The sequence below is a fragment of the Rhinopithecus roxellana genome, chromosome 3 (assembly GCF_007565055.1).
Source record: "Rhinopithecus roxellana isolate Shanxi Qingling chromosome 3, ASM756505v1, whole genome shotgun sequence".
NCBI classification, from domain to species: Eukaryota; Metazoa; Chordata; class Mammalia; order Primates; family Cercopithecidae; genus Rhinopithecus; species Rhinopithecus roxellana.
In genome coordinates this window covers 124890850-124917037 of record NC_044551.1, presented here as the reverse complement: position 1 = coordinate 124917037, position 26188 = coordinate 124890850, and the positions used below count along the sequence as shown (strand labels likewise).

The following is a 26188-nucleotide window of genomic DNA, read 5'->3' as shown; positions in this document are numbered from 1 at the left end:
ATATAAATTAACTATCTCTTGCAACTGTTTTGATATGTAACCAATGACACCCAAATTCAGATTTCAATGTTGTCCCTTAGGGGTATCCTAGTATCTGCCTCTAGTTAGGGGTTTAGAATTAGTTATACTGGCTATGAGACTTCTGTTAAATTGACATTCTTTTAGGAGCTGTCTCAAGTAAGAGCTTTCTAGTATCTTCAAACAAAAAAAAGGACTCACCTACTCAGACAGAAAGTCTATTTTTTAAAGGAAGCTTAGAGAGATTTGTGGGATTCAAGATTATTATATTTATAAAGATCTACCCAAATTTACCCATTTGATTTCAGAGTCCCATTACTTGCTAATCAATCTCATTGCTTGTATATAAAAGATATGGTAAAGGTGAATTCACCATCCATACATATATATATATATATATACGTATATATAAAATTTAGAGACAGAGTCTCAGTATATTCTCTAGGTTGGCGTTGAACTTGTTTCAAGCAATCCTCCTCTGGCCTCAGCCTTTTGAGTAGATGGGACAACAGGTATGTGCCACCCTGCTTGGCTCTTCACCTTATATTCTGGTTTTTTTTTTTTTTTTTTTTTTTTTTTTTTTTTTTGGAGACAGTGTCTCACTCTGTCACCCAGGCTGGAGTGCAGTGGTGCAATCTCGACTCACTGCAACCTCTGCCTCCCGGGTTCAAGCAATTCTCCTGCCTCAGTCTCCTGAGTAGCTGGGACTATAGGCACAGGCGGCCATGCCTGGCTAATTTTTTGCTTTTTAGTAGAGACAGGGTTTCACCGCATTGCCCAGGCTGGTCTTGAACTCCTGAGCTCAGGCAATCTGCTCGCCTCAGCCTCCCATAGTGGTGCAGTGGTGCAGCTCACCATAGCCTCCAACTTCAGCCTGGATGCACTTCAGTCTAGGTGACAGAGCAAGACTCTGTCAAAAACAAAACAACAAACAACAAAACAAACAAACAAAATTTTACATTGATTTATTAAAATAACATAAGCTATTGTTGGCTATACATTTTTCTTTATATCACTAATTTCAGGAACAAGAAAGTAATGGGTGAGACTCACACTGCCCAACTTGTGGTAGCATTTTAGGTAATTTATTAGTCTAGAAACTACAGAAATGAAAAAAAAAATAACCCACCAAAATGTATTTATTTATTTATTTAGAGATGGAATTTCAGTCTTGTTGCCCAGGCTGGAGTGCAATGGTGCGATCTTGGCTCACTGAAACCTCTACCTCCCGGGTTCAAGCGATTCTCCTGCCTCAGCCTCCCAAGTAGCTAGGATTACAGGCATCCACCACCACACCTGGCTAATTTTTTGTATTTTTAGTAGAGACGAGGTTTCACCATGTTGGCTAGGCTGGTCTCGAACTCCTGACCCCAGGTGATCCACCCCTCTCGGCCTCCCAAAGTGCTGGGATTATAGGTGTGAGATACTGTACCTGGCCCCAAATTTATTTTTTGCTTATTTATTTTTTATTTATCTTAACTTTTTTTAGAGATAGGTTTTCTCTCTGTTGCCCAGGGTGAAATGCAGTAGCCTGATTATAGCTTGTTGCAGCCTCAAACTCCTGGGCTTATGTGATCCTCCCTTTTCAGCCTCCTGAGTAGCTGGCATTACAGGCAAGAGCTGAGTTGCTGCCTCTGTCAAAATGCCTTGAAACAATTATTCCTGGGTATGGCTGAGAGGGATATGACTGAAGGCTCTTGATCAAGTCTCTCTGAGCCTGATAAATTTTGCATACCTTACATTCCTCAGGCTACTCTGAGCCACTTTTCTTTCTTACCCTTGATGCCCATCTGATTGTGGTCAAATCCGTTGTTCTAACTCATTTTAGAAGCAGAATACCTCTGTAGATGATGAAAAAAACCTGATCTCTACCTTCTTAAATTCAGTGTGTAGACTCTGTCACTTTTTTTTTTTTTTTTTTTTTGAGATGGAGCCTTGCTCTGTCGCCCAGGCTGGAGTGCAGTGGCACAATCTAGGCTCACTGCAAGCTCCGCCTCCCGGGTTCACGCCATTCTCCTGCCTCAGCCTCCCGAGTAGCTGGGACTACAGTCACCTGCCACCCACGCCCGGCTAATTTTTTGTATTTTTTAGTAGAGATGGGGTTTCACTGTGTTAGCCAGGATGGTCTCGATCTCCTGACCTTGTGATCCGCCCGCCTCAGCCTCCCAAAGTGCTGGGATTACAGGCATTGAGCCACCGCGCCCAGCCCCAGCCTGTCACTTAAACTGACAAGACAGATTAACAGTAGAAAAATTTTATTTTGCATACATAATGAGGCTTCACAAAAGAGAAGTGAAAACCCAAGTAGGAGTTTAAGGCTGGGGGCTTATATACCATTTAACAAGGGGTGATACATTGTGAAGAGAATAGAATTGTCAAAGGAAAAGGGAGCTTTGGGATTATGAGGGGAGGGAGTAAACAGTGGGAAGGTGATTAGGAAATGTCTGGCGAGTAAGGTTTGTTATGCAGTCTCAAGTTCTCTCTGGTGATAATACATGTCCTCAGACAAGTATTGTGGGTGAAAGAAAAGAGAGATCAGGCTGTTACTGTGTCTGTGTAGAAAAAGGAAGACATAAGAAACTCCACTTTGATCTGTACTAAGAAAAATTTTTCTGCCTTGAGATGCTGTTTTCTGTAACCCTAGCCCCAATCCTGTGCTTGCAGAAACATGTGCTGTATTGACTCAAGATTTAATGGATTTAGGGCTGTGCAGGATGTGCCTTGGTAAAAATGTTTGCAGGCAGTATGCTTGGTAAAAGTCATCACCGTTCTCCAGTCTCAAGTACCCAGGGACACAATGCACTGCGGAAGGCCACAGAGACCTCTGCCCAAGAAAGCCTGGGTATTGTCCAAGGTTTCCCCCCAACTGAGACAGCCTGAGATTGAAAGAGATGAAATGAAATCCACAGGCAGACAGCCCAGGTGGTGCCTTGAGCCTAGTTAAAAGTTGACCCCGGACCTAACCGATTATGTTATCTATAGATTCCAGACGTTGTATAGACAAGCATTGTGAAGGTCCCTGTCTTGTTCTTTTTCTGTTCTAATTACCAGTGCTTGCCATATATCTCTCAACTTCCTGAGCCCAGTATAAACGCATCCCACCATATGTCTCCCCTCCATATGTCTCTCAACTTCCTGGGCTCATCCCACCATATGTCTCCTCACCATATATCTTTCAACTCAAAGACTACCATATATCTCAACTTTAGAAAGACACCACCTGGAAAGTCCCCGATAAGAACACAGCCGTTTGTGAGAGCGCGGGAACCAATAAAAAAACTGCTAAAGGTATAAACTTAAAATGTTAACCAATTGTAATGCTGTAACCTAGAGAATTCCCTCGTTACTGTGCAACTTTACAAGTCCTGTTTACATTAGGCTATAAAAAGCCAGCACACGCATTGTTCGAGGCCCTCTTGTATGTTGTAGAACAGAGGGACCAAGTTCGAACTTGCATTAAAGATCCTTGCCGCTTGGCTTTGACTCTGGACTCTGGTGGTCCTCTTCGGGGAACAAACGGTCTGGGCATAACATCTGGGGGCTCGTCCAGGATTCCCCCAAGCCCACCAGACCCCCCGTCAACGGATCTACTAGGATCGATCTGCTAATAGGTGAGCTGGCTCGTCTTTGTTTGTCTGTCTGTGTCCGTTCTGAACCTGCGGCTCTCTAAGTCCGCCTGAGGCTGTTAGCCTGTCTGAATTCGCGGCTCTCTAAGTCCGCCTGAGGCTGTTAGCCTGTCTGAATTCGCGGCTCTCTAAGTCCGCTCTGAATCTGTGACTTGCGAGGTCTGAAGCTGAAAGCTGGCATAAGTCCTGGCGGACGCGCTATAGGACAGCCAGCAGGAGACTGGTGGGAGACGTCCCCCGGCTCTCATCTGATTCTTGTCTGCACTTATTCTGACCCAGATTTCTGGAGCGTGCCTGCGACTGACGTAAACTTGTTGTTGATATTCCACAACTCACTTTTCCCTTGCAGGACCTGTTCCAGCAATTCACTTTTCCCTTGCAGGACCTGTTCCGCAATTCACTTTTCCCTTGCAGGACCTGTTCCAGCAACTCACTTTTCCCTTGCAGGACCTGTTTCGCAATTCACTTTTCCCTTGCAGGACCTGTTCCAGACGCCACTCCGGGAGCTACTGTTCAAGATGGGTAATACCCAGAGCACTCCCCTATCTCTCCTTACAAGTAATTTCAAGGATGTTAGGGCAAGGGGCCATGATCTTGGTATGGACATCAGCAAGGGAAAGCTAATTACTCTGTGCTGCTCCGAGTGGCCCGCCCTTAACGTAGGGTGGCCACCCGAAGGGACATTCTGTCTCCCTGTCATCACTAGAGTAAAGTCCAAGGTTTTCCAGCCTGGGCGTGCTAATCACCCGGATCATATCCCATATATCCTCATATGGCAGGATATAGCTGGGAACCCGCCCCCTTGGCTGTCCCCTTTCCAATTAGCCTCTGAACCCTGTAAGGCACTGGTTGCTCGGCCGCTAAAATCCAAGCAACCAACTGCCCCCCCCCATCCTGTTCTACCGGATAGCGAGGACCTTCTGTCCACAGAACCCCCTCCATACCCCTCCGGTCCCCAGGTCCCATCCCCCCGGGAGGAACCGCATGAGGGAGCAGGCGAACGGGAAGCGGCCAGCGTGCCTGTACCCGCTGAAAGTGAAAGCAACTCCGAAGGGCCGGCGGGGCGGACGCGAGGGCGTACTTTGCAGGTTCCCCCTCCCCAGCCGCCTGACTCCACAGTGGAGTTGCCCCTTCGGGAAATAGGGCCCCCAGATGATATGGGAAGTCCTAGGCTCCAGTACTGGCCATTCTCCACCAGTGATCTATATAATTGGAAGACTCAGAGTGCTCAGTTTTCAGACAACCCCAAAGATTAAATGGCTTTACTGGATAGTGTTATGTTCACCCACCAGCCCACTTGGGATGATTGTCAGCAACTCCTCCGAATCTTGTTCACAACTGAGGAGCGAGAGAGAATACAGGTAGAAGCTAGAAAGCTGGTCCCGGGGGAAGACGGTCAACCGACTGCCAACCCCGACCTCATAAATGCGACTTTTCCTCTGTCCAGACCGGTGTGGGACTACAACACGGCAGAAGGTAGGGGACGGCTACACCTTTATCGCCAGACTCTAATGGCAGGTCTCTGGGCGGCTGCTCGCAAGCCCACCAATTTGGCTAAAGTATACTCTGTTCTGCAGGGAAAGACAGAAAGCCCGGCTAGCTACTTAGAAAGATTAATGGAGGCCTTTAGGCAGTATACCCCTATAGACCCAGAGGCCCCGGGAAGCCAAGCAGCTGTTGTAATGTCTTTTGTAAATCAGGCAACCCCAGACATTAGAAAGAAATTCCAGAAATTAGAGGACTTAGAGGGAAAACAGCTTCAGGACCTTCTTCAGATAGCCCGGCGGGTTTATAAAAATAGAGATACTCCAGAGGGAAAAATGACTAAGGTCCTGGCAGCGGTTGTACAAAAAGAGCATCTACAGCCAGAGAACACCCAACCTAAGCGGTCCCCCAGATATAACAACCTGAGCAAAGACCAATGTGCCTACTGTAAAAAAGCTGGCCACTGGGCAAGAGACTGCCCCAAAAAGAAACAACAAGGACGGGGACCCCCTAGGTCTACACCCGTACTAGTCACTCAAAACGAGGACTAGGGAAGACGGGGTTCGGTCCCCCTCCCCGAACCCAGGGTAACTTTGCAAGTGGAGGGGACCCCAGTTCAGTTCTTGGTCAATACGGGAGCACAGCACTCAGTCCTAGTTGAAACTGATGGAAAATTATCCTCCAAGTCCTCGTGGGTACAAGGGGCCACAGGAATTAAGAAGTACCCCTGGACGACACAAAGAACAGTAAATCTCGGAGCCAAGAATGTAACCCACTCCTTCCTGGTTATCCCTGAGAGCCCCTGTCCTCTACTAGGGAGAGACCTGCTGACTAAAATGGGAGCACAGATCCATTTCCTCCCTGAGGGGCCCGTCGTGACCGATTCCCAAAATCAGCCCGTGCCCGTCCTGATCATAACCTTAGAAGATGAGTACCGGCTCCACCAGGAGCAGGCGGCCCCTGACCAGGACATAGCAACCTGGCTTCAACAATATCCAGGAGCCTGGGCAGAAACGGGAGGTTTAGGACTAGCAAAGCACTGTCCTGCCTTGTTTGTCGAACTCAAGCCTGGGGCAGACCCCATTCAGGTGCGTCAATACCCAATGCCCCTAGAGGCCAAAGAAGGAATTACGCCCCACATCCATCGGCTCCTCGACCAAGGGGTCCTTCGGCCCTGTCACTCACCCTGGAACACTCCCTTGTTGCCAATACGGAAACCTAATAGCGGGGAGTACAGACCTGTACAGGACTTAAGGGAAGTCAATAAGAGGGTTATGGACATACATGCAACTGTGCCTAACCCGTATACCCTCCTGAGTACTCTAAACCCTAAACACCAATGGTACACTGTTTTAGATTTGAAGGATGCCTTCTTCAGTCTGCCTTTAGCCCCTCAGAGCCAAAGCTTTTCGCCTTCGAGTGGACTGACCCTGAAAGGGGCATAAGCGGCCAACTGACGTGGACCAGACTGCCGCAGAGATTCAAAAACTCTCCTACCCTGTTCGATGAGGCCCTCCATGAAGACCTGGGTGAGTACCGACGCAAACACCCTGACATAACCTTACTACAGTATGTTGATGACCTCCTGATTGCTGCCGAGACCTGAGAAGCTTGCCTCCAAGGGACCAAGAGTCTCTTACAAGCTCTATGGAGTCTAGGCTACCGGGCCTTGGCAAAGAAAGCTCAAATCTGTAAACCAGAAGTAACATATCCGGGGTACCTGCTAAAAGGAGGGCAGCGCTGGTTAACAGACGCCCGGAAGCAGACAGTTCTGCAGATCCCCAGGCCACAATCCACCTGACAAGTAAGGGAATTCCTGGGGTCGGCAGGATTTTGTAGACTATGGATACCTGGGTTTGCAGAGCTGGCTAAGCCCTTATATCAGGCAACGCAGGGGCAGCAGCCATTTAATTGGAGAGAAGAAGCCGAGTCGGCTTTCCAACAGATTAAAACTGCCCTACTCTCTGCGCTTGCACTGGGACTGCCTGATGTCACTAAGCCCTTCCACTTATACGTGGACGAGAGTAAGGGTGTCGCCAAGGCGGTGTTAACTCAGAACTTAGGCCCCTGGCGGAGGCCAGTCGCCTACCTGTCAAAGAAGTTAGACCGAGTGGCTGCCGGGTGGCCCCCTTGCCTCCGAGTGATCGCAGCCACGGCCCTGATGGTACAAGATGCTGTTAAACTTGTCTTGGGACAAGAATTACGGGTTGTTACCTCACATGCCATCGAAGGTGTACTCAAACAGCCGCCTAACCGATGGATAAGCAACGCCCAGCTCACCCACTACCAAGGACTACTATTAAATCCCTTAGAATAACTTTCCTGCCCCCAACAACCTTAAACCCTGCCTCGCTGTTGCCCAACCTGGACCTGGACGTGTCGCTCCATAATTGCACCGAGATATTAGCCCAGGTGCACGGAGTTCGAGAGGACCTGCAGGACCGCCCACTTCCTGACGCCGACCTCGTTTGGTTCACCGATGGGAGTAGCTTCATACACCAAGGCCAGAGGTATGCTGGAGCAGCGGTGACTTCAGAGACTGAGGTAATCTGGGCGGAACCCCTGCCCCCGGGGACATCGGCCCAGAGGGCCGAACTGATAGCGCTCACCCAAGCTCTTACCTTGGGGGCAGGGAGGAAACTGACAGTATACACAGACAGCCAATACGCTTTCACTACGGCACACATACATGGGGCCATTTACAGGGAACGAGGGTTGCTAACGGCTGAAGGAAAAGAGATAAAAAATAAGCAAGAGATCCTAGCCCTGCTAACAGCCCTATGGAAACCAGAAAAATTGGCTATTGTACATTGCCCAGGGCACCAGAAGCCAACCACTCCAACTGCTCAAGGCAACTTTCTGGCAGACCAAACTGCAAGGAGTGTGGCAAAGGCTCCCAGTCAACTCCTTGCACTCCAGCTCCCTGATCCGGGCCCCCGGGACCTGCCGTATCACCCTGATTATTCAGAACAAGATCTCCAGTGGATCGACAAACTTCCCCTGAAACAGATCCAGAATGGGTGGTGGACTGATACTAATGACCAAATTATCCTACCAGAAAAATTCGGACAGCAAGTGTTAGAACACATCCACCGATCCACCAATCTGGGTGCCCGGCGGATGATAGACCTGATCAGATGCTCCAAGCTCAAGATCAGACGCATAGTGGAGACGGCCAGCAGCATCGTGACGAGTTGCAAAGTCTGCCAGCTTAGCAACGCCTATCCCCAACCCCAGGCTGCTGCGGGAACAAGGCTCAGGGGAACCAGGCCCGGTATCTACTGGGAAGTAGATTTCACTGAGGTAAAGCCAGGAAAATACAGATATCGGTACTTACTTGTCTTTGTAGATACCCTTTCAGGGTGGACTGAAGCATTTCCAACCAAAAGAGAAACTGCTCAGGTTGTAGCAAAGAAAATTCTGGAAGACATCCTCCCCAGGTATGGCTTTCCCATCCAGATAGGGTCAGATAATGGGCCGGCCTTCGTTGCTAAGGTGAGTCAGGATTTGGCTTCCATTCTTGGGGCTAATTGGAAATTACATTGTGCTTACAGGCCCCAGAGTTCAGGACAGGTAGAGAGGATGAATCGGACCTTAAAGGAGACCTTAACTAAATTAACTATGGAGACTGGCGCTAATTGGGTGGTCCTTCTCCCCTACGCTCTGTTCCGGGCCCGTAATACCCCCTACAGACTGGGCCTTACCCCTTATGAAATCATGTATGGCAGACCCCCACCCCTAGTTCCCAGCCTAAAAGATGATCTGCTCAAATATGAAACAGAAAATGTCTCTGAACTCTTGTTTTCCCTACAAGCCTTACAGAAAATTCATCAGGAAATCTGGCCTAAGCTGCAGGAATTGTATGAGACCGGACCTCCACCGACACCCCATCTATACCAGCCGGGAGACTGGGTCCTGGTCAAGCAACACCGGCAAGAGACCTTAGAACCCCGGTGGAAGGGACCACTTCAAGTACTCCTAACCACACCCACCGCCCTGAAGGTAGAAGGCATCGCGTCGTGGGTCCACTACACCCACGTCAAGCCGGTGGACCCAGCCTCCGACCTTCTCGGACCCGTCACGATAGCGACTGAAGCACCGACCACGTGGACTGTGGACAAAGCTAAGAACAACCCCTTAAAACTCACACTGCGCCGGCAGCATAGCTCACTGCAAACATGCAGCTAGGTAGTCTAACCCTAATGTTAGTCGCCCTAGTGGCCGTGGGGGCAAACACAAAACCAGTTTCTAATCCCTTTGTCTGGAGATTCTGGCTTTATGAAAACCGAACCCACCCTGGGCAACCTCATAAGCCCGGGAAATTATTGGCCAGTGCTGATTGTCCCTCCTCAGGGTGCAGTGCCCCAATTTTGTTGAATTTTACTGGTTTTCAGATAGCCAAACCAGTGGCACCAATGATATGTTTTGAGTTTGATCAGACTAAGTACAATTGTAAACACTATTGGTGGCACCAAAACGCAGGCTGCCCCTACAGTTACTGTAAAATGCACTCAGTCAGAGGGTGGAACGAGCAATCTGGGTGGAACTTCTACCAGCAGGGTAGAGGCGGTATCTATACTTGGATAGTTAAGGACCCTTGGGACTCCCGCTGGACCACGCCTCAACATGGGGCTGTATACTATTTCTCTTCCTCCACGTGGCCTGCTAGTCACCTCTATCTGTGGCGTGGCCTAGTTCAAGTACTGCCCCTGGTCCATGGGGATATCCAGCGACAGGAAGACAGACTAACACAAGAATTATGCCCTTTCTCCTGGTTAGAAGTATTACAAGAAGGATTAGAACTTGCCAACCTTACAGGACTTCACAGCTTGTCTGGCTGCTTTCTGTGTGCCACCCTAGGGCATCCACCACTGACCGCTGTCCCTCTGCCCTGGGAATCCTCCACCCAAACTAGGGACTTTCAGAATCTCACGGACGCCCCCATTCTTAATGTGCCACTGTACCTGAACCCCAGTCAGGAAAAGTTTCCCTACTGTTTTTCAGGCACTAACTCCAGCCTCTGTAGCATCACTGTAACGCCCCCTAGTACCTCCCTAAGAGCCCCGCCGGGCATATTCTTTTGGTGCAATGGAACATTATCTAAGAATCTACCTGGTCCCTCTGTTACCAACCTACTGTGTCTTCCTGTCACATTAGTTCCCCGGCTAACTCTACTAACTGCCAGCGAGTTCCTGGGGTACACCGGTAACTGGACTAGTATTGCCATTCACCCAGCCCCTAGACCGAGACTTACACGAGCAATATTTCTCCCCCTCATTGCGGGAATTTCCCTCACATCATCCCTTATTGCGGCCAGACTGGCAGGGGGAGCCCTAGGTCACACCCTCATAGAAAGCAACAAATTGTACCAACAATTTGCCGTGGCTATGGAGGAGTCAGCTGAGTCCCTTGCCTCCCTTCAGCGACAGCTCACATCCCTAGCTCAGGTGACCTTGCAGAACCGGAGGGCCCTAGACCTACTCACTGCTGAAAAAGGTGGTACATGTATGTTCCTGAAAGAGGACTGTTGCTTCTACGTAAATGAATCAGGGCTTGTAGAGAACCGGGTCCAATAGCTACGCAAGTTAAGCACAGAAATGAGAAAACAGCAGTTTGCCTCAGCTGCAAATCAATGGTGGAATTCCTATATGTTTTCTCTGCTGGCCCCCTTCCTTGGACCCCTACTAAGTCTACTATTTCTGTTTACCGTAGGACCTTGTGTTGTTAACAGAATTTTGCAATTTGTCAGGGAAAGGTTTGACACCATACAGCTCATGGTCCTCAGAGCCCAATACCAACCTGTAGACGCTGAAACAGAATCAGACTTATAAGACCCAAGATTGGCTCCAGAGGTACTTGAGAAAGGGAGGAATGAAAGAGATCAAATGAAATCCACAGGCAGACAGCCTGGGCGGTGCCTTGAGCCTAGTCAAAAGTTGACCCCGGACCTAACCGATTATGTTATCTATAGATTCCAGACGTTGTATAGACAAGCGTTGTGAAGGTCCCTGTCTTGTTCTTTTTCTGTTCCAATTACCAGTGCTTGCCATATATCTCTCAACTTCCTGAGCCCAGTATAAACACATCCCACCATATGTCTCCCCTCCATATGTCTCTCAACTTCCTGGGCTCATCCCACCATATGTCTCCCCACCATATATCTTTCAACTCAAAGACTACCATATATCTCAACTTTAGAAAGACACCACCTGGAAAGTCCCCGATAAGAACACAGCCGTTTGTGAGAGCGCGGGAACCAATAAAAAAACTGCTAAATGTATAAACTTAAAATGTTAACCAATTGTAATGCTGTAACCTAGAGAATTCCCTCGTTACTGTGCAACTTTACAAGTCCTGTTTACATTAGGCTATAAAAAGCCAGCACACACATTGTTCGAGGCCCTCTTGTATGTTGTAGAACGGAGGGACCAAGTTCGAACTTGCATTAAAGATCCTTGCTGCTTGGCTTTGACTCTGGACTCTGGTGGTCTTCTTCGGGGAACAAACGGTCTGGGCATAACAAGATATGGCCTCGTGGGAACGGAAAGACCTCCATCCCCCAGCCCAACACCCATAAAGGGTCTGTGCTGAGGAGGATTAGTAAAAGAGGGAGGCCTCTTTGCAGTTGAGATAAGAGGAAGGCATCTGTCTCCTGCTCTTCCCTGGGAATGGAATGTCTCGGTGTAAAACCTGATCATATATTCTACTTACTGAGATAGGAGAAAACTGCCTTATGGCTGGAGGTGAGACATGCTGGTGGCAATACTGCTTTTTACTGCACTGAGATGTTTGTGTAAAGTCAAACATAAATCTGGCCTATGTGCACATTCAGGCACAGCACCTTTCCTTAAACTTATTTATGACATGGAGTCCTTTGCTCCTGTTTTCCTGCTGACCATCTCCCCACCATTACCCTGTAGTCCTGCCACATCCCCCTCACCAAGATAGTAGAGATAGTGATCAATAAATACTGAGGGAACACAGAGACCAGTGCTGGTGCAAGTCCTCACTTGCTGAGTGCTGGTCCCCTGGGTCCACTTTTCTCCTCTATACTTTGTGTCTTATTTCTTTTCTCAGTCTCTCATCTCCACCTTGCGAGAAATACCCACAGGTGTGGAGGGGCAGGCCCCCTTCAAGTATTAGAGTAGAAAAGTTTCCTTCTCTTCCAGGTAGGGGAGAGGTGGAAGCCTTTAAAAATGGAAATTTTTTTTACAAAAGCAAAATGTATGCCCTGCTTTTTGGCAGGAAAGGGAGGTCAGAGAGATCCTCATATGTCTGCTATTTCTAATTTCTTTTTTCTTTTTTTTTTGAGATGGAGTCTCACTCCCATCATGCAGGCTGGAGTGCAATGGTGCGATCTCGGCTCACTGCAACCTCTACCTCCTGACTTCAAGTTATTCTCCTTCCTCAGCCTCCTGAGTAGCTGGGATTACAGGTGTGCCCCACCATGCCTGGCTAATTTTTGTATATATATATTTTTAATAGAAATGGGGTTTCGCCATGTTGACCAGGCTGGTCTCAAACTCCTGACCTCAGGTGATCCACCTGTCTTGGTCTCCCAAAGTACTAGGATTACAGGTGTGAGCCACTGCACCATGCCTGCTATTTCTAATTTTTCAACTGCTCAAAATAATCTAATATGCTAAAATAAAATATGCTAAAGTGGCATATATTGGGATGGCACATTCAGATCCCCTTTACATCTCAAACTAACTCTGATAGAGATTCTAGCCCTCCCTAGGCTCATTAGAAAAAAAGTTCTAGACACATTAGAAACATCTCAGTCATTTAAAATTCTCCAGCCTAGGAAGGTTCAAGTTAAGCCTTCCAAACAATTGCAGTTCACTGTGGCCTACCATCTGCAACTTTTTCATGCCATACACTCGTTTCTGATGGACACATCTAGTTCTGTCTTAAAATACAAGACAATACTGAAGACACACAGACCTATACATCCAACTTAGACTCTGATACTCCATGGTTGGATTTCTTTTTATTCACTGAACAGCTCTTTCGGAAGCCCTCAGACAACTCTAAATCAAGCCTGCCTCTCTTTAGGGATTCCTTATCTTGGTTAATGATATCTAGAAAAATAATTTGTTTAACACAAGTAAGAAACTAGGACGCAGTTTTATCTTTTCTTGTTTCCTTTCTTACTTACTTTCTTTCTGTCTCCCTTCCCTTCCTCCTTAACTATAACACTAACTCTAATTATATCCATGTGAATACTTCAGGCTATGTTACTTATCGCCATCTACATATGTACTCCCTTTTCTGGGAGAAGTTGTATCTTTGCTTTCACTTTCCTCAGCAGAAGTTCCCCGGGTATGTCTATCCAGAAAGACCCTCTCTGTGTTCCCCACATTTTCTGGTAAAGAAGAGACTCTCACAAGGCCTCTTAGTGGTTTGAAATAGCACCATAACATTCATGGATTCGGGATACACTGTGTAATTGGAGCTCTGCTTTCACAAGGCCAGGTTCATACTTGAAAGATTCTCCCTGGGGCCTGAAAGCTTGAAGGGATGAGTAACTCCTCCCAACCCTGAAGATCGAGAAAGAGGCCGTCCTGTACTACATAGCAGTCATGTTAGACTGGGACACTTCCTGTTTACAGAGGACTATAAATCCCCTGTCCCGTCTTCACTTGGGGCTGATCCCATTTTAGGCCTCAGCCCACCTGCACCCACATGCTCACTAAAACAGCATGTTGCTCCACACCACCTCGTGCTGTCTGTTGGCATGCTCTCGGGGTTCAAACTGATATAAGAACCTTACATCTGGTGCCGAAATCCCGGAGAGGCTCTGTGGACCTACCCCTCCACCCTGGAGAACAGGGCACAGCAGCAGGACAAACGAAGCTCCTCAGCCTCCAGTCGCCTCTCTGTGCATGCACATTGGTCACTGATCTTGCCTACTGGTAAGTTTCCCTGGGAGCCCAGTTAACAAGGGAAAAGCTGCATGGCCTCTCTTTCCTACAGTCTGAAAATCCAACGTTGGTCCAAAAGGCTCCAGCATGTGCCAGGTACTGGCTGATCATCTGATCATCTAGCCTTAGGGAGATGCCTCTAAGCCATTTGATCCCGTTCCAGGAATGAAAAACGCAGCGGTGACCATCGCTCCTTTTATCATCTCCCTCTGGCCATCCAGGATGGTCTCCTTTTTCCCTGTTCTCCTGAGTCTACCCTCTGTTATGGGAAACTCCCGGTCCTCCATTCCAAAAAACAGCCCTCTAGGCTGCCTCATAAAAAGCCTGCAAACCTTAGGCCTCAGGCAAAATATCCACCCTAAGTGCCTTGTCTTTTTTTGCAATTCAGTCTGGCAACAATACGAATTGGATAATGGGTCCAAATGGCCCGCAAATGGAACATTCAACTTTACAATTTTAACTGACTTAAGCAATTATTGCCAATGACTAGACAAATGGGAAGAAATTGCTTATGTCCAGGCCTTTTTACACTCAGATCGCAACTCGACCTCTACAATTCTTGCTCACCTGTTCAAATCCTTCTCCTCCATTCTCACCCCCCTGATTGCCTTTCTCCTCCCAACTCCACCTCTTTTTCCTTGTTAGATGCAGCACACTGCTGTCCACCCCTCCCAGCCCCTACCTCTTCCTCTCAGCCCTCTTCTTTAGCCCAAGCCTTCTCGTTGTCTTCCCAGCCACCATCTTCCCAGCCACCATCTTCCCAGTCAGCAGTATCCCCTTCTTTTCCTACACCATCCCCTCCTCAGGACAATTCTAGTATTTCCTGTACCCATTCTCCTCCCCACTGCCCTCTCCACTCATAGGAACTAATCTGTACCTTATCCACTCATAGGAACTAATCTGGCATGACCTCTACATTGTCCTCTCTTCCACCCTCACCCCAGACGACCGGGACCATATCTGGACCCTAGCTCAGGCGCATGCTGATGCAATTCATCACCAAGCTCCTGCCCAGCCTACTGGCACACAGGCAGTACCCAACCAGGATCCCCACTGGGATTTTCAAGACAGGGCCTCTGGACAGCGCCATTGAGACCACATGATTGTGTGTCTCGTTGCAGGACTCAAAAAGAGTGCCCATTACGTGATAAACTATGAAAAACTTGCAGAAATCACCCAAGATCCTGATGAAAAAACAGCCCTTTTTCTCTCTCGTTTAACTGAAGCCATAAGAAAATATACCAACCTAGACCCAACCAGCCCAGAAGGAACCACTATTTTAAACCTTCGGTTCATCTCCCAATCCACCCCCAATATTTGGCGCAAGCTTCAGAAGTTTAACAACAGCCCTCAAACCCCACAACGAGACCTTCTTAATTTAACCTTCAAAATCTTTAACAATTGTGATGAGGAAAGTAAATGGCAAAAACACGCAGAGTTTCAAATGCTTGCCTCCGCCATCAGGGGCCCTGCAGGCCCACAGGGCCGCACCTCCACACAGAAGCCTCCTAGTAATCCAGCTCCACCTGGCACCTTTTTCAAGTATGGCAATGAAGGCCACTGGTCCAGACAATGCCCAAACCCAGGTAAGCCCACCAGGCCATGCCCTCTCTCCGGAGGACCCCATTGGAAGTTGGACTGTGAGCGGCCCCTGCAAGGACCACCTCCATGCCTTCCTGAGCCAGCCAAAACCTCCTACTCAGATCTCATAGGCCTTGCTGCTGAAGACTGACGGTGCCCTGGAACGGACGCCCTGGCAACTACCATCGCTTCATCCAAGACAAGGGTAACCCTGATGGTGGCAGGTAGGCCAATATTTTTTTTAAATTAATACCAGGCAACCTACTCTGCTTTACCTAATTTTTCAGGACCCACCCAGTCCTCCCAAGTTTCTGTTGTGGGAATTGACGGACAAGTCTCCAAACCCCGAGCCACCCCTCCACTCTTCTGCTCCCTGCACACCTTTTCCTTCACTCACTCTTTTTTAGTCCTGCCCTCATGCCCAACTTCATTCATAGGCAGAGACATCCTTTCAAAGCTCCACACTATTCTCTACTTCCACGTTCCCCATAGTACCCAGTATATCAACCCAGACCCTCTGGGGCATCTAACTTTCTTCTACTCCTCCAACTTCCCACCTTAAAACATGCAACTTTTCCTTATCCCCCATCTGTAGTTAACCCCACTGTTTAGGATACTTCCACACCCTCAGTTGCAGAATACCACACCCCCATCTGCTTTACCCTTAAAGAGCCCACCCAGTTACTATCGCAGAAGCAGTATCCCATCCTCCAAGCAGTTCTCATAGGCTATCATTTCTCACCTCCTCGCCAGTCACCTACTCCACCCAACAAACTCCTCTTTTAACATACCTGTTCTACCTGTTAAAAAGCCAGATGGAACTTACCACTTAGTCCAGGACCTCAGGCTCGTTAACCAAGGTGTACTCCCAGTATGTCCAGTAGTTCCTAACCGGTATACTTTACTTTCTGCAATTCCCTCCAATACCACTCATTTTTCTGTTTTAAACCTAAAGAATGCTTTGTCTTCACAATTCCCTTACATCGATTCCCCAAACTTTTGCCTTTACGTGGGAAAACCCCAACACCCACCTTTCACGTCAGCTCACCTGGTGCATACTACCTCAAGGTGTCAGAGACAGCCCCCACCTTTTTGGACCGGACCTTGCTAGCGACCCCTCTACCTTATTCCTAAAACCATCCACTCTCCTTCAATGTGTTAATGATCTGCTCCTGTGTAGCCCCTCTCAAAGAGACTGCAACACCCATAACTATCTCTCTTTTAAACTTGGCAGAACAGGGGTATTGGGTCTCCCCTAAGAAAGCACAAATATGCACCCCCTCAGTCACCTATCTAGGCCTCTTACTCCGTGAACCTGAAGGCTCACAACTGACCGCATATCCCTCCTCCAGTCCCTCCCACCTCCGCAAACTAAGCAAGAAATTCTCTCTTTTCTAGGACTAGGATATTTTAGGCTCTGGGTTCCCTCCTTCGCTCTACTTGCCAAACCGTTATACCAAGCCACTAAAGGCCCTCTCCATGAGCCTTCAAACCTGTGCAGTCTCTTATCTAACCTTTCCATCCACTCCAGAAGGCTCTCATTTCAGCCCCTGTCCTCACTCTCCCAGACCTCACCAAACCTTTCTCCCTCTATACTGATAAACGGCATGGAGTTGCACTAGGTGTTCTAACCCAGTCTAAGGGACCCACCCTCCAGGTTGTTGCCTACCTCTCCAAACAGCTCAAAGCCACAGTTCTCAGATGGTCTGCCTGCCTCCAAGCACTGGGGGCAGCTGCTGTCTTCACCCTTGAAAGCCTAAAACTATCTCTCCATGCCAGCATAACAGTTTATTCAACCCATAACATCAAAGACATGCTAGCTCACTGCAGTGTACTAAGTCTCATCTCTGCCCCACAGCTCCTTCAACTGTATGCTCTATTCATAGAAACCGCCCAAATCACCATGCTAACCAGCTCCTGTCTAAACGTGACCACATTCTTACTTGAAGCTACAACTGCCCAAGACCCTGTATGCTTCTGTGTGAACACTGTTCAAACCTTTCTTATACCTTTTCCAAACCTAACAGACCAATCCCTTCCAGGTGCCTCCTTTACTCGGTTTGTAGATGGTGCTCTTTCCTACATCAAGGATGCTGGCATGCTGGCTAAGCTATAGTGTCAACTCTCCACACTACTGAAGCCAATCCGATCCTCCTAGGCACCACGTCCCAAAAAGCTGAACTCATCGCCCTCACTTGAGCTCTCACTCTAGCAGCCAGACAACATATCAACATATATTCAAATTCTCATTATGCATTTCCCATAGTACACTCACACTTGTCCATCTGGAAAGAATGGGGTTTCCTAACTGCAAAAAACACTCCTGTCATAAATGGCTCTCTCATCAGCAAACTCCTTCAAGCTGCCAGGCTCCCACAGAAACTTGCCATCATTCACTGCAGGGGCCACCAAACCCCAGACAATCCTGTATCAGCTAGAAATGCGCTAGCAGATCAGGTAGCCAAACAAGTAGCCTTACAACCCGTGCAAGGCCAGTTTCTGTCCCTGTCCTTGTTCTCTCCTCTCTACTCCTCAGAAGAAAAGGAGGACTTCTGAGCCCAAAACCTTCAAAAGCAAGGATCATGGTATATCGAGGAAGGGCACTTCGTTCTTCCTCATACTCAAAGCCTTCCTCACCTCCAAAGCCTCCACAACTCTTTTCATGTTGGTTACAACCCTCTCTTGCAACTTCTCCACCCTATTCTCACTTGTCCTCACCTCTCCAGCCATGTTCGAGAAATTACCCAGTCCTGCTCTATCTGCCACTCAGTGTCACCCCAAGGCTCCCTCCAGCCACTGCCTTTTCCTACCCACCAAGCCTGGGGCCAGGTACCCGGGCAAGATTGGCAAGTAGACTTCACTCACATGCCACCCGATAACAGCTCCGCTATCTTCTAGTCTTTGTCTGTACTTTCTCCAGGTAGGTAGAAGCTTTCCCAACAACTTCAGAAGGTGCAAATATCGTCACACAAACTCTCATCGTGCATATAATTCCCCGTTTCAGACTCCCAACATCCATCCAGTCCGGTAACAGGCCTGCCTTCATCAGTCAAATTACCCAAGGCATCTCTACATCCTTAAGAATAAAGTAGGTTCTCCACACACCCTACAGGCATCAATCTTCAGGCAAAGTTGAAAAAATTAAGTCTGTCCTTAAAGCCCAACTCACCAAGCTGGCTCTAGAAACCCACCAGTTGTGGACAAAAAAAATCTCTTTCACCCTCATGAGACTCTGCGCAACACCAAAAGCACCCTCTTTTTATAGTCCCTTTAAATGAATCATTTATGGCCAAACTTTTGTCCTAGGGTCGCCACCCTTACCAGACTCTGAGCCACTCAGGAAATACCTCCCCTCCTTAATCCAGACACGGTCTTTTATTCGTGAAGCAGTAAATGAGGCCATGCCTCTCCTTATTGACACCTCCTTGTCCTCTCAACTGTCTTGCAGGCACAGACGTGTTTATCTGCCAACCCGACCCTCACCAAAAGCTACAACTGAAGTGGACAGACCCCTACACCATGACACTCAGCAAGCCAATTGCAGTTAAGAGTCCAAGGATTTCCTGACTGGTTCCATCGCACCAGGGTCAAGCTCACCCCCAAGGCTACTCCTCCCTCCAAAACATTAACAGCGGGCAACATCTTCAGAGTCCCTGTCTGTGTATGATAACTTAAACAGAGAAAAACAATCCTTAAAGGTAGGAGGAAGCCAAAGATGGCAAGAGGATGAATGGCCTCTGCAACAGATCATCGAATATTATAGTCGTGCCACTTGTTCATGGGGTTATCACACTCCCATATATATGCTAAATAGAATAACTAAGGCTACAGGCAGTTCTAGAGATAATCACTAACCAAACTGCCTCAGCCCTGGAAATGCTCATGCAACAACAAAGCAAATGTGCACGGCAATTAGCAAAACAGGCCAGCACTAGACTACTCATTAGCAGAAGAGGGTGGGGTCTGTGGTAGGTTTAGTATCTCTAATTGCTGTCTTAACATAGATGATAACGGAAAAGCGGTTCTAGAAATCACTTCAAACATCAGAAAAGTAGCCCATGTACCAGTCCAAACCTGGAAGGGATGGGACTCAACAAACCTTCTAGGAGGGTGGTTCTCTAATTTAGGAGGATTTAAAATGCTGGTAAGGACAGTAATCTGACAGCTGACTCCATCTTGCTTCTAACCTGACAAGCTAACTCTTGGCTTATTCCTGGGCATAGGTCAAGCTAACTATGGGAGAAATTTAGCTTATAGTTTAATCTTAAAACAAGGAACATAATAACCCTTTCCCCAAACTCTCCCATGTAGTTCAGGAACCGAAGAAACCATCTTTGTAATACTAATGAAAGTACACAATATTAGAATTTTGGGAAGTGCCTAAATTCTGCTAATACCTATGCATAGTTAAATGACAACAAGTCACGGTTTACTACTCAGGAGTCACATAAGGGTAGTCACAAGATTTGTAACTTCCCTAATTGCTACTATAGATAACATTGCCATTGTAAAACCTAAGACTGGTGTTTGAGATATTTTTGAGACTTTGCATTTCCATTGGAACAACTGACACCCAGACCAGTGATCCCTACCCAGGAACTGACTCAGTGCACAAAGACAGCTTCAAAACCCTATGGTTTCATCCCCAACCCAACCAATCAGTAGTCTCCATCCCCTAGCCCCATGCTTACCAAACTATCCTTAAAAAATCCTGTCTTAAGAATTCTCAGAGATGGATTTGAGAATGAGCTCCTGTTCTTCCACTTGGCCAGTCCTGCAATTATTAAACTCTTTCTTTGCTGCAAAAAGCCGCTGCTCTCAGTGCATTGGCTTTTGTGGACAATGGGCAAGATGAAACAGTTGGGCGATTACACCCACCGTGCACAAAAAGACATTCTCTAAAAACTGTCATATCTATTATCTGTTCTTCTAAAGGACCATTTATCTTCTAAAAAATCATTTGTGGTCGGCCTGTAATCCCAGCACTTTGGGAGGCTGAGGTGGGTGGATCACAAGGTCAGGAGATTGAGACCATCCTGGCTAACATGGTGAAACCCTGTCTCTATTAAAAATACAAAAAAATTAGCCGGGTGTGGTGGCGGGCGCCTGTAGTTCCAGCTACTGGGGAGGCTGAGGCAGGAGAATGGCGTCAACCCAGGAGGCAGAGCTTGCAGTGAGCCGAGATCGCGCCACTGCACTCTAGCCTGGGTGACAGAGCAAGACTCCGTCTCAAAAAAAAAGAAAAAAAAATCATTCATATTTCCTTAAGTGCTCCTCTGCCCTGCCCCATCTCCTTAATGACATAGGATTTTTCTCAGCCGCGTTGCCAGCCAGAGGCCTCTGGCTGGTGATGCCCTACCCAGGCCTTACTGGAGCCCAGGCTAACCACAGGAGATGCCCCGTCTACTTGGCTCACTGGGCTGTGCCTGGCATGCCCTCTGGTGCAGATACTGTGGCCACCGCAACCTTGCACTCAGCCCCTGGCAGGAGGGGTATATGAGCTAGTGAGTGTGGGGTTCTGCTGGTTGCTCCAAGCACCAGCACAGGAGCAGGCTCTGTGTGGGACTTGTGGCTAGACCAGGCATGTTGCAAGTGACTCCTATGGTGGACTCTGGCATCCAGATGAGGGGAATGTGATGGCACCCAAACAGGCACGCCTGTGACTCCAAAGCCCCAGAGTTGGTGTTACAACATGCGAATAGGTTTCAGTCCTGCCCTCTGCAGCCCAAAATATGTCAGCGTAGTTAACAGCTCTGTCAGTCCTGTGGTCTCGCTCTGGCCTACAGCTCCAGGGCTGGCTTGGCCCAACAGCTGCTTCCCATGTTACAGCCTTCTTTGTACCCGCATTAGGTGGGTCCCAAGTTCTTGTCCTGCATTCAAGAAGAATGAGGTTACACTGACAATCAAAAAGTGAGGAGGGCAGAGAAGAGTTTTATTGAGCCACAAAACAGCTCTCAGTGGAGAAGGGATTCAAGGGTGGTCCCCCACCAGAAGTTGGGTGGTCTCTCTCCCAATGTGGCTGGGTCCGGGGCTTTTATAGGCTCAGAATGGGGGAGTGTGTGCTGATTGGTTTGTGCATATGCAAAAAAGGCTAAAACAAAGGCACCACTCAAAGGTGGGCATAACTGTGTAAAAAACCAATTAGGGAAGGGCAGGTATATGTGAAATAGGTTAAGTGTAGAGATCAATCAGAGGAAAGTGCACTAGGTGAAGTGTGTGGATCAATCAGAGGGAAGTGCACTAAATGGGAAGAGAGATTCTTAATCCGGTCCGTGGATTTATTGGAGACTTGTAGCTTGGCTTTCATGCTTTAAACTGTCTTTGGTTTGAAGGTGGGGTTTCACCAGGGACCCACCCTTGTCTCCCTAGGATTTGTCTGCCTCTTGCCACTATCATTAAGATGGTATATAAAGTCTCAAATTTCACCACACTTTTGGATATTTGGTTCTTTCTATGATGCCTCCATGCACATTAGATTAAAAATTTAAAAACTTGGCCTGGCGCGGTGGCTCATGCCTATAATCCCAGCACTTTGGGAGGCCAAGGCGGGTGGATCACAAGGTCAGGAGATTGAGACCATCCTGGCTAACACAGTGAAACCCCGTCTCTGCTAAAAAATACAAAAAATTAGCCAGGTGCGGTGGCAGGTGCCTGTAGTCCAAGCTACTCAGCAGGCTGAGGCAGGAGAATGGCATGAACCTGGGAGGTGGGAGCTTGCAGTGAGCTGAGATGGTGCCAGTGCACTTCACCTGGGAGACAGAGCAAGACTCTGTCTCAAAAAAAAAAAAAAATTAAAAAAACTTTTATGCCTTTTCTCCTGTTAATCTGTCTGTTGTCAGATGAATTCACAGCACTCCCTGCCCAGCCACTGAATCTAAGAAGGTGGGGAAAAAGTATTTCCTCATCTATGCCGGAAAGCATGAATGTGGATTCTTGCTTTTTTAATCTATGACTTGAATAGCTTCTGTGCAACATCCTGACTTCCCACACAATTCACCTGTGCGTACCACTTCTGTGTAAAGACTACCTTTGTTTTGTTTTGTTTTTGAGACGGGGTCTCACTCTATCACGCAGGCTGGAGTGCAGTGGCAGTGATCTTGACTCACTGCAAGCTCTGCCTCCCGGGTTCACGCCATTCTCCTGCCTCAGCCTCCCGAGTAGCTGGGACTACAGGCGCCTGCCACCATGCCCAGCTAATTTTTTGTATTTTTAGTAGAGATGGGGTTTCACTATGTTAGTCAGGATGGTCTCGATAGTGATCCACCCACCTCGGCCTTCCAAAGTGCTGGGATTACAGGTGTGAGCCACTGCGCCTGGCCGGATTTTTTTTTTTGAACGTTTAAAAATGTTTCTATTTTGTGCCACCTTCCTTTAGTCAATAATAACCCAAGTTTTGTTATTATTAGTATATTGGTTTAGCTAGGTTTATCTTGATAAAATTTTACAAAAATATACTTTGCGGCTGGGCACTGTGACTCATGCCTGTAATTCCAGCACTTTGAGAGGCTGAAGCAGGCAGATCACTTGAGGTCAGGACTTTGAGACCAGCCTGGCCAACAGGGAGAAATCCTGTCTCTACTAAAAATACAAAAATTAGTCAGGTGTGATGGTGTGCACCTGTAATTCCAGCTTCTCGGAGCTGAGGCAGGAGAATAACTTGAACCGGGGAGGTGGAGGTTGCAGTGAGCCGAGATCATACCACTGCACTCCATCCTGGGGAACAGAGCGAGACTCTGTCTCAAAAAAAAAAACCAAAAAACAATGCTTTTCTTTATTCTTTGTTTCTTCATCTATTTGACAAACAATGAAAGAAAATATTAAAGGCTGGACATCATTTGCGATTTGTGTCCCACAGTTTGCAATCCAGATTTGACCTGGTGCCTAGAACCTGCATATACCTGACATTGCCACCCAGCACCCAACTCTACCACATCTGTATTAGTCCATTCTTGCACTGCTATGAAGAAATATCCAGAACTGGGTAATTTATAAAGAAAGAAGGTTTAACTGACTCACAGCTCTGCATGGCCTCAGGAAACTCACAATCATGGTGGAAGGCACCTCTTCAGAGGGGCGCAGGACAATGTGTGCCAGCAGGGGAAAATGCCAATTATAAAACTATCAGATCTTGGAGACACACTCATTATTATGAGAAAAGCATGGGGAAAACCACCCCCCCATGATTCAGTTATTTCCACCTGGTATCACCCTTGACACGTGGGGATTATTACAATTCAAAGTGAGAGTTGGGTGGGGACATGGAGCCAAACAATATCAGCATCTCTCCTGATTTTCCAAATGCAAATGTCTTAGAGTCTCTAGCTGAGGAATATACAGTTCCTGACTTGCCCTTTCTCTGACCACCCCACAAAAAACACCATATTGGAATCAGACTGAATCTGAATGCCGGAACTAGAACGCCCCCTCCTTTAGGGAAGTGAGCTCCATAACTCCTCTCCACATTCCTAAACTGGAAGGGTGATCCCTTCCCTCCAGAAGTGCTGATCCCAGCATTTTTGCTAAAATAGGAAGCTAGGGTAGAAACCGAGAGAGAGGAATGGTTGGTGGGATATTTTGTTTTTTCAAAGACTCTGCATAGTATCTTCAATTACATAAAGTGGCTGTAACTTTTCTTCTATTGACACTGCCCTCTTTCCTTTATTCTACTGCCTGCAAAAGAAGGCAATTGAAGAAGCCTCAAGTACCAGGGCAGGTTCTGGCTAGCTGAAGAAAGGGTAGGGTATAGGGGGGAAGACTGGGGGTGACCATCTCGAGAGTGGGTGAGAAGTGAGAGCCCAAAATGGGTCTTCTTACCTCTGGTGCATTTTGTGCTCTTCTCTGGTCTGACATCCGCCCAGATTCATCCAGAAAAAGATGGAAATGATTTGAACAGGATAAGCGAGGGTGAGGATTAGACATGATGAGTTCAGCTGGAGACACCCATGGTAGAGTCTGGAGGTCTCTTTGGGGGATCACTTCCAAAAGTGCAGATTTTTAGAGAAACGAGAAAGGTTCTGGAAAGGGATGTTTTCCTTCTGCTCAATGGCAGTTTCAGGCTTCCTGTAAAAAAGGAGTTTGTAGTGTCAGCATATTTGACAAATGGGGATGAGGGAAGATTCAAGAGCTTGAAATTGCACTGCACTTCCCAAAGATGGAGAAGACATCAGGGATGAATTTCAAAGGTCAAAGGTGATAGAAATGGAACTGCCCTTTGAGGATTTCAAGGGGAGAGGGAACAGAGGCCTCACCATCAATCCACACGTCCTGTGCTAGAGTCTTGCGGTTCTTATTTCCTCTACCCTCTTCCAACGATTATTCCCATATATCAAGGCCATCTGACAGAGTTAACCATCAGAATTAAATAGCAGTTCCCAGAGTTCCATCCCCTGGAGAGGTACCTAGCTGCTGGGGCAGGCCTGAAGCCTGGGTCAGGCGGCATTGTGTCTTTCACTCTCCACTGAGGTCTTGGACTGAGAGCTTCAAATTCCAAAGGGATGAGGTGTCGGCTTCCCCTTAGGAGTCTGGAGGGCTCTGACCAAGGAGAAGGGCGGAGCCCAGCCACTGGAAGGTTAGTTTCTTGCAGTGGAAGACGGCTGGCAACCCGGATGGCTTTTACTTTGTTTCCAGGGCCAGCCTAATCCGCCCCATTCTCGATCCCTATACTGCCTCCTTTTCCCATGCACATCGCAAGGGGTCAGTTGCTGTGGCCCTCGGTATGACTTCGGTATGAAAAATAAAGGTCTTCTTAAGCGGGAGAGGATTGATTTGAGGACGGTGGGTGGGAGTAGTGCCGGCGGCACTTTGTCCTAGTGGCAATGGGTGGGCAGTTATCAGTTGCAGCCCGCTCCTTTCTCAGTGCCCACGGTTTCTCATTGACAGTGCAGCTCCTTTCTCAGAGCCGGCGGATGTTCACGGACAGCACCATGGAGCCAGAAGCAGTTATTTGTCCTGGTAGGTCATTTCCCAATTGCCGAAGTGTACTAGGTTCCAGTCCCTCTGGTTTCTGGAATCTGCTGGTCCCAAGCGAAACACCAATAGGTAAACCGAGCCGGCAGTTTCCGGTTAGCACTTTCGCTATTTGAAGACATTAGGAACTTACGCGGTGGCTCCGCGCTCGTCCTTTCTCCATCCGAGGCCCGTGTCCTAAAGTCGGTGTCAGGGTGGCAGCACCGAGCGTTTTGTTGGCTCTTTCGCCAACAGCTCCGAGCGGGGGGGGGTGGGGGGGGGAGGGTTTCTGTCACAGCACTTGTTGCACCGAATTTCTCGGTCGCAGAACCTCTCTTTTCCGAGGGTCGACATTTTCTCCGTGACAACACAGTTGGTTGCGCCAAAACGGATGTTGTCCTTGGGAACTCCTCCGGCTGGCGTCACTGGCAGAGTCCCGGCACCGCCATTTCGCGGAGCCGAGTTCTCTTGGTCGCGGCACAGCTTGTTCCTCGGTGCCTCCATTTTCTCCGTGGCGGCAGCGCTCTGGTAGCTGATCTGAGGGACTTGGAGTCGCAGCCAGTTGCGCAGAGTCTGGCGTTCCCGGGCGGCGGCGGCGCTGGGCAG

The 26188-nt window shown here is 48.0% G+C and overlaps 1 protein-coding gene across 3 annotated transcripts in view; it reads right to left on the bottom strand.

The window, feature by feature from the left end:
* ZNF131 (zinc finger protein 131) overlaps positions 1–25755 on the bottom strand; it is a 122435-nt gene extending 96680 nt beyond the window's left edge. Inside the window, exons 1-2 of one of the 3 annotated variants that reach the window (XM_030927173.1) lie at positions 24886–25755; positions 24452–24697 (exon numbers count right to left, since the gene is read on the bottom strand). In XM_030927173.1, coding sequence (XP_030783033.1) covers positions 24452–24556 — 105 coding nt within the window. In that variant the 5' untranslated portion in view covers positions 24557–24697; positions 24886–25755. The remainder of the gene's footprint in view (positions 1–24451; positions 24698–24885) is intronic. The other 2 variants (XM_030927174.1, XM_030927175.1) reach the window with 2 other exon arrangements.
* Positions 25756–26188: the final 433 nt, after the last annotated feature.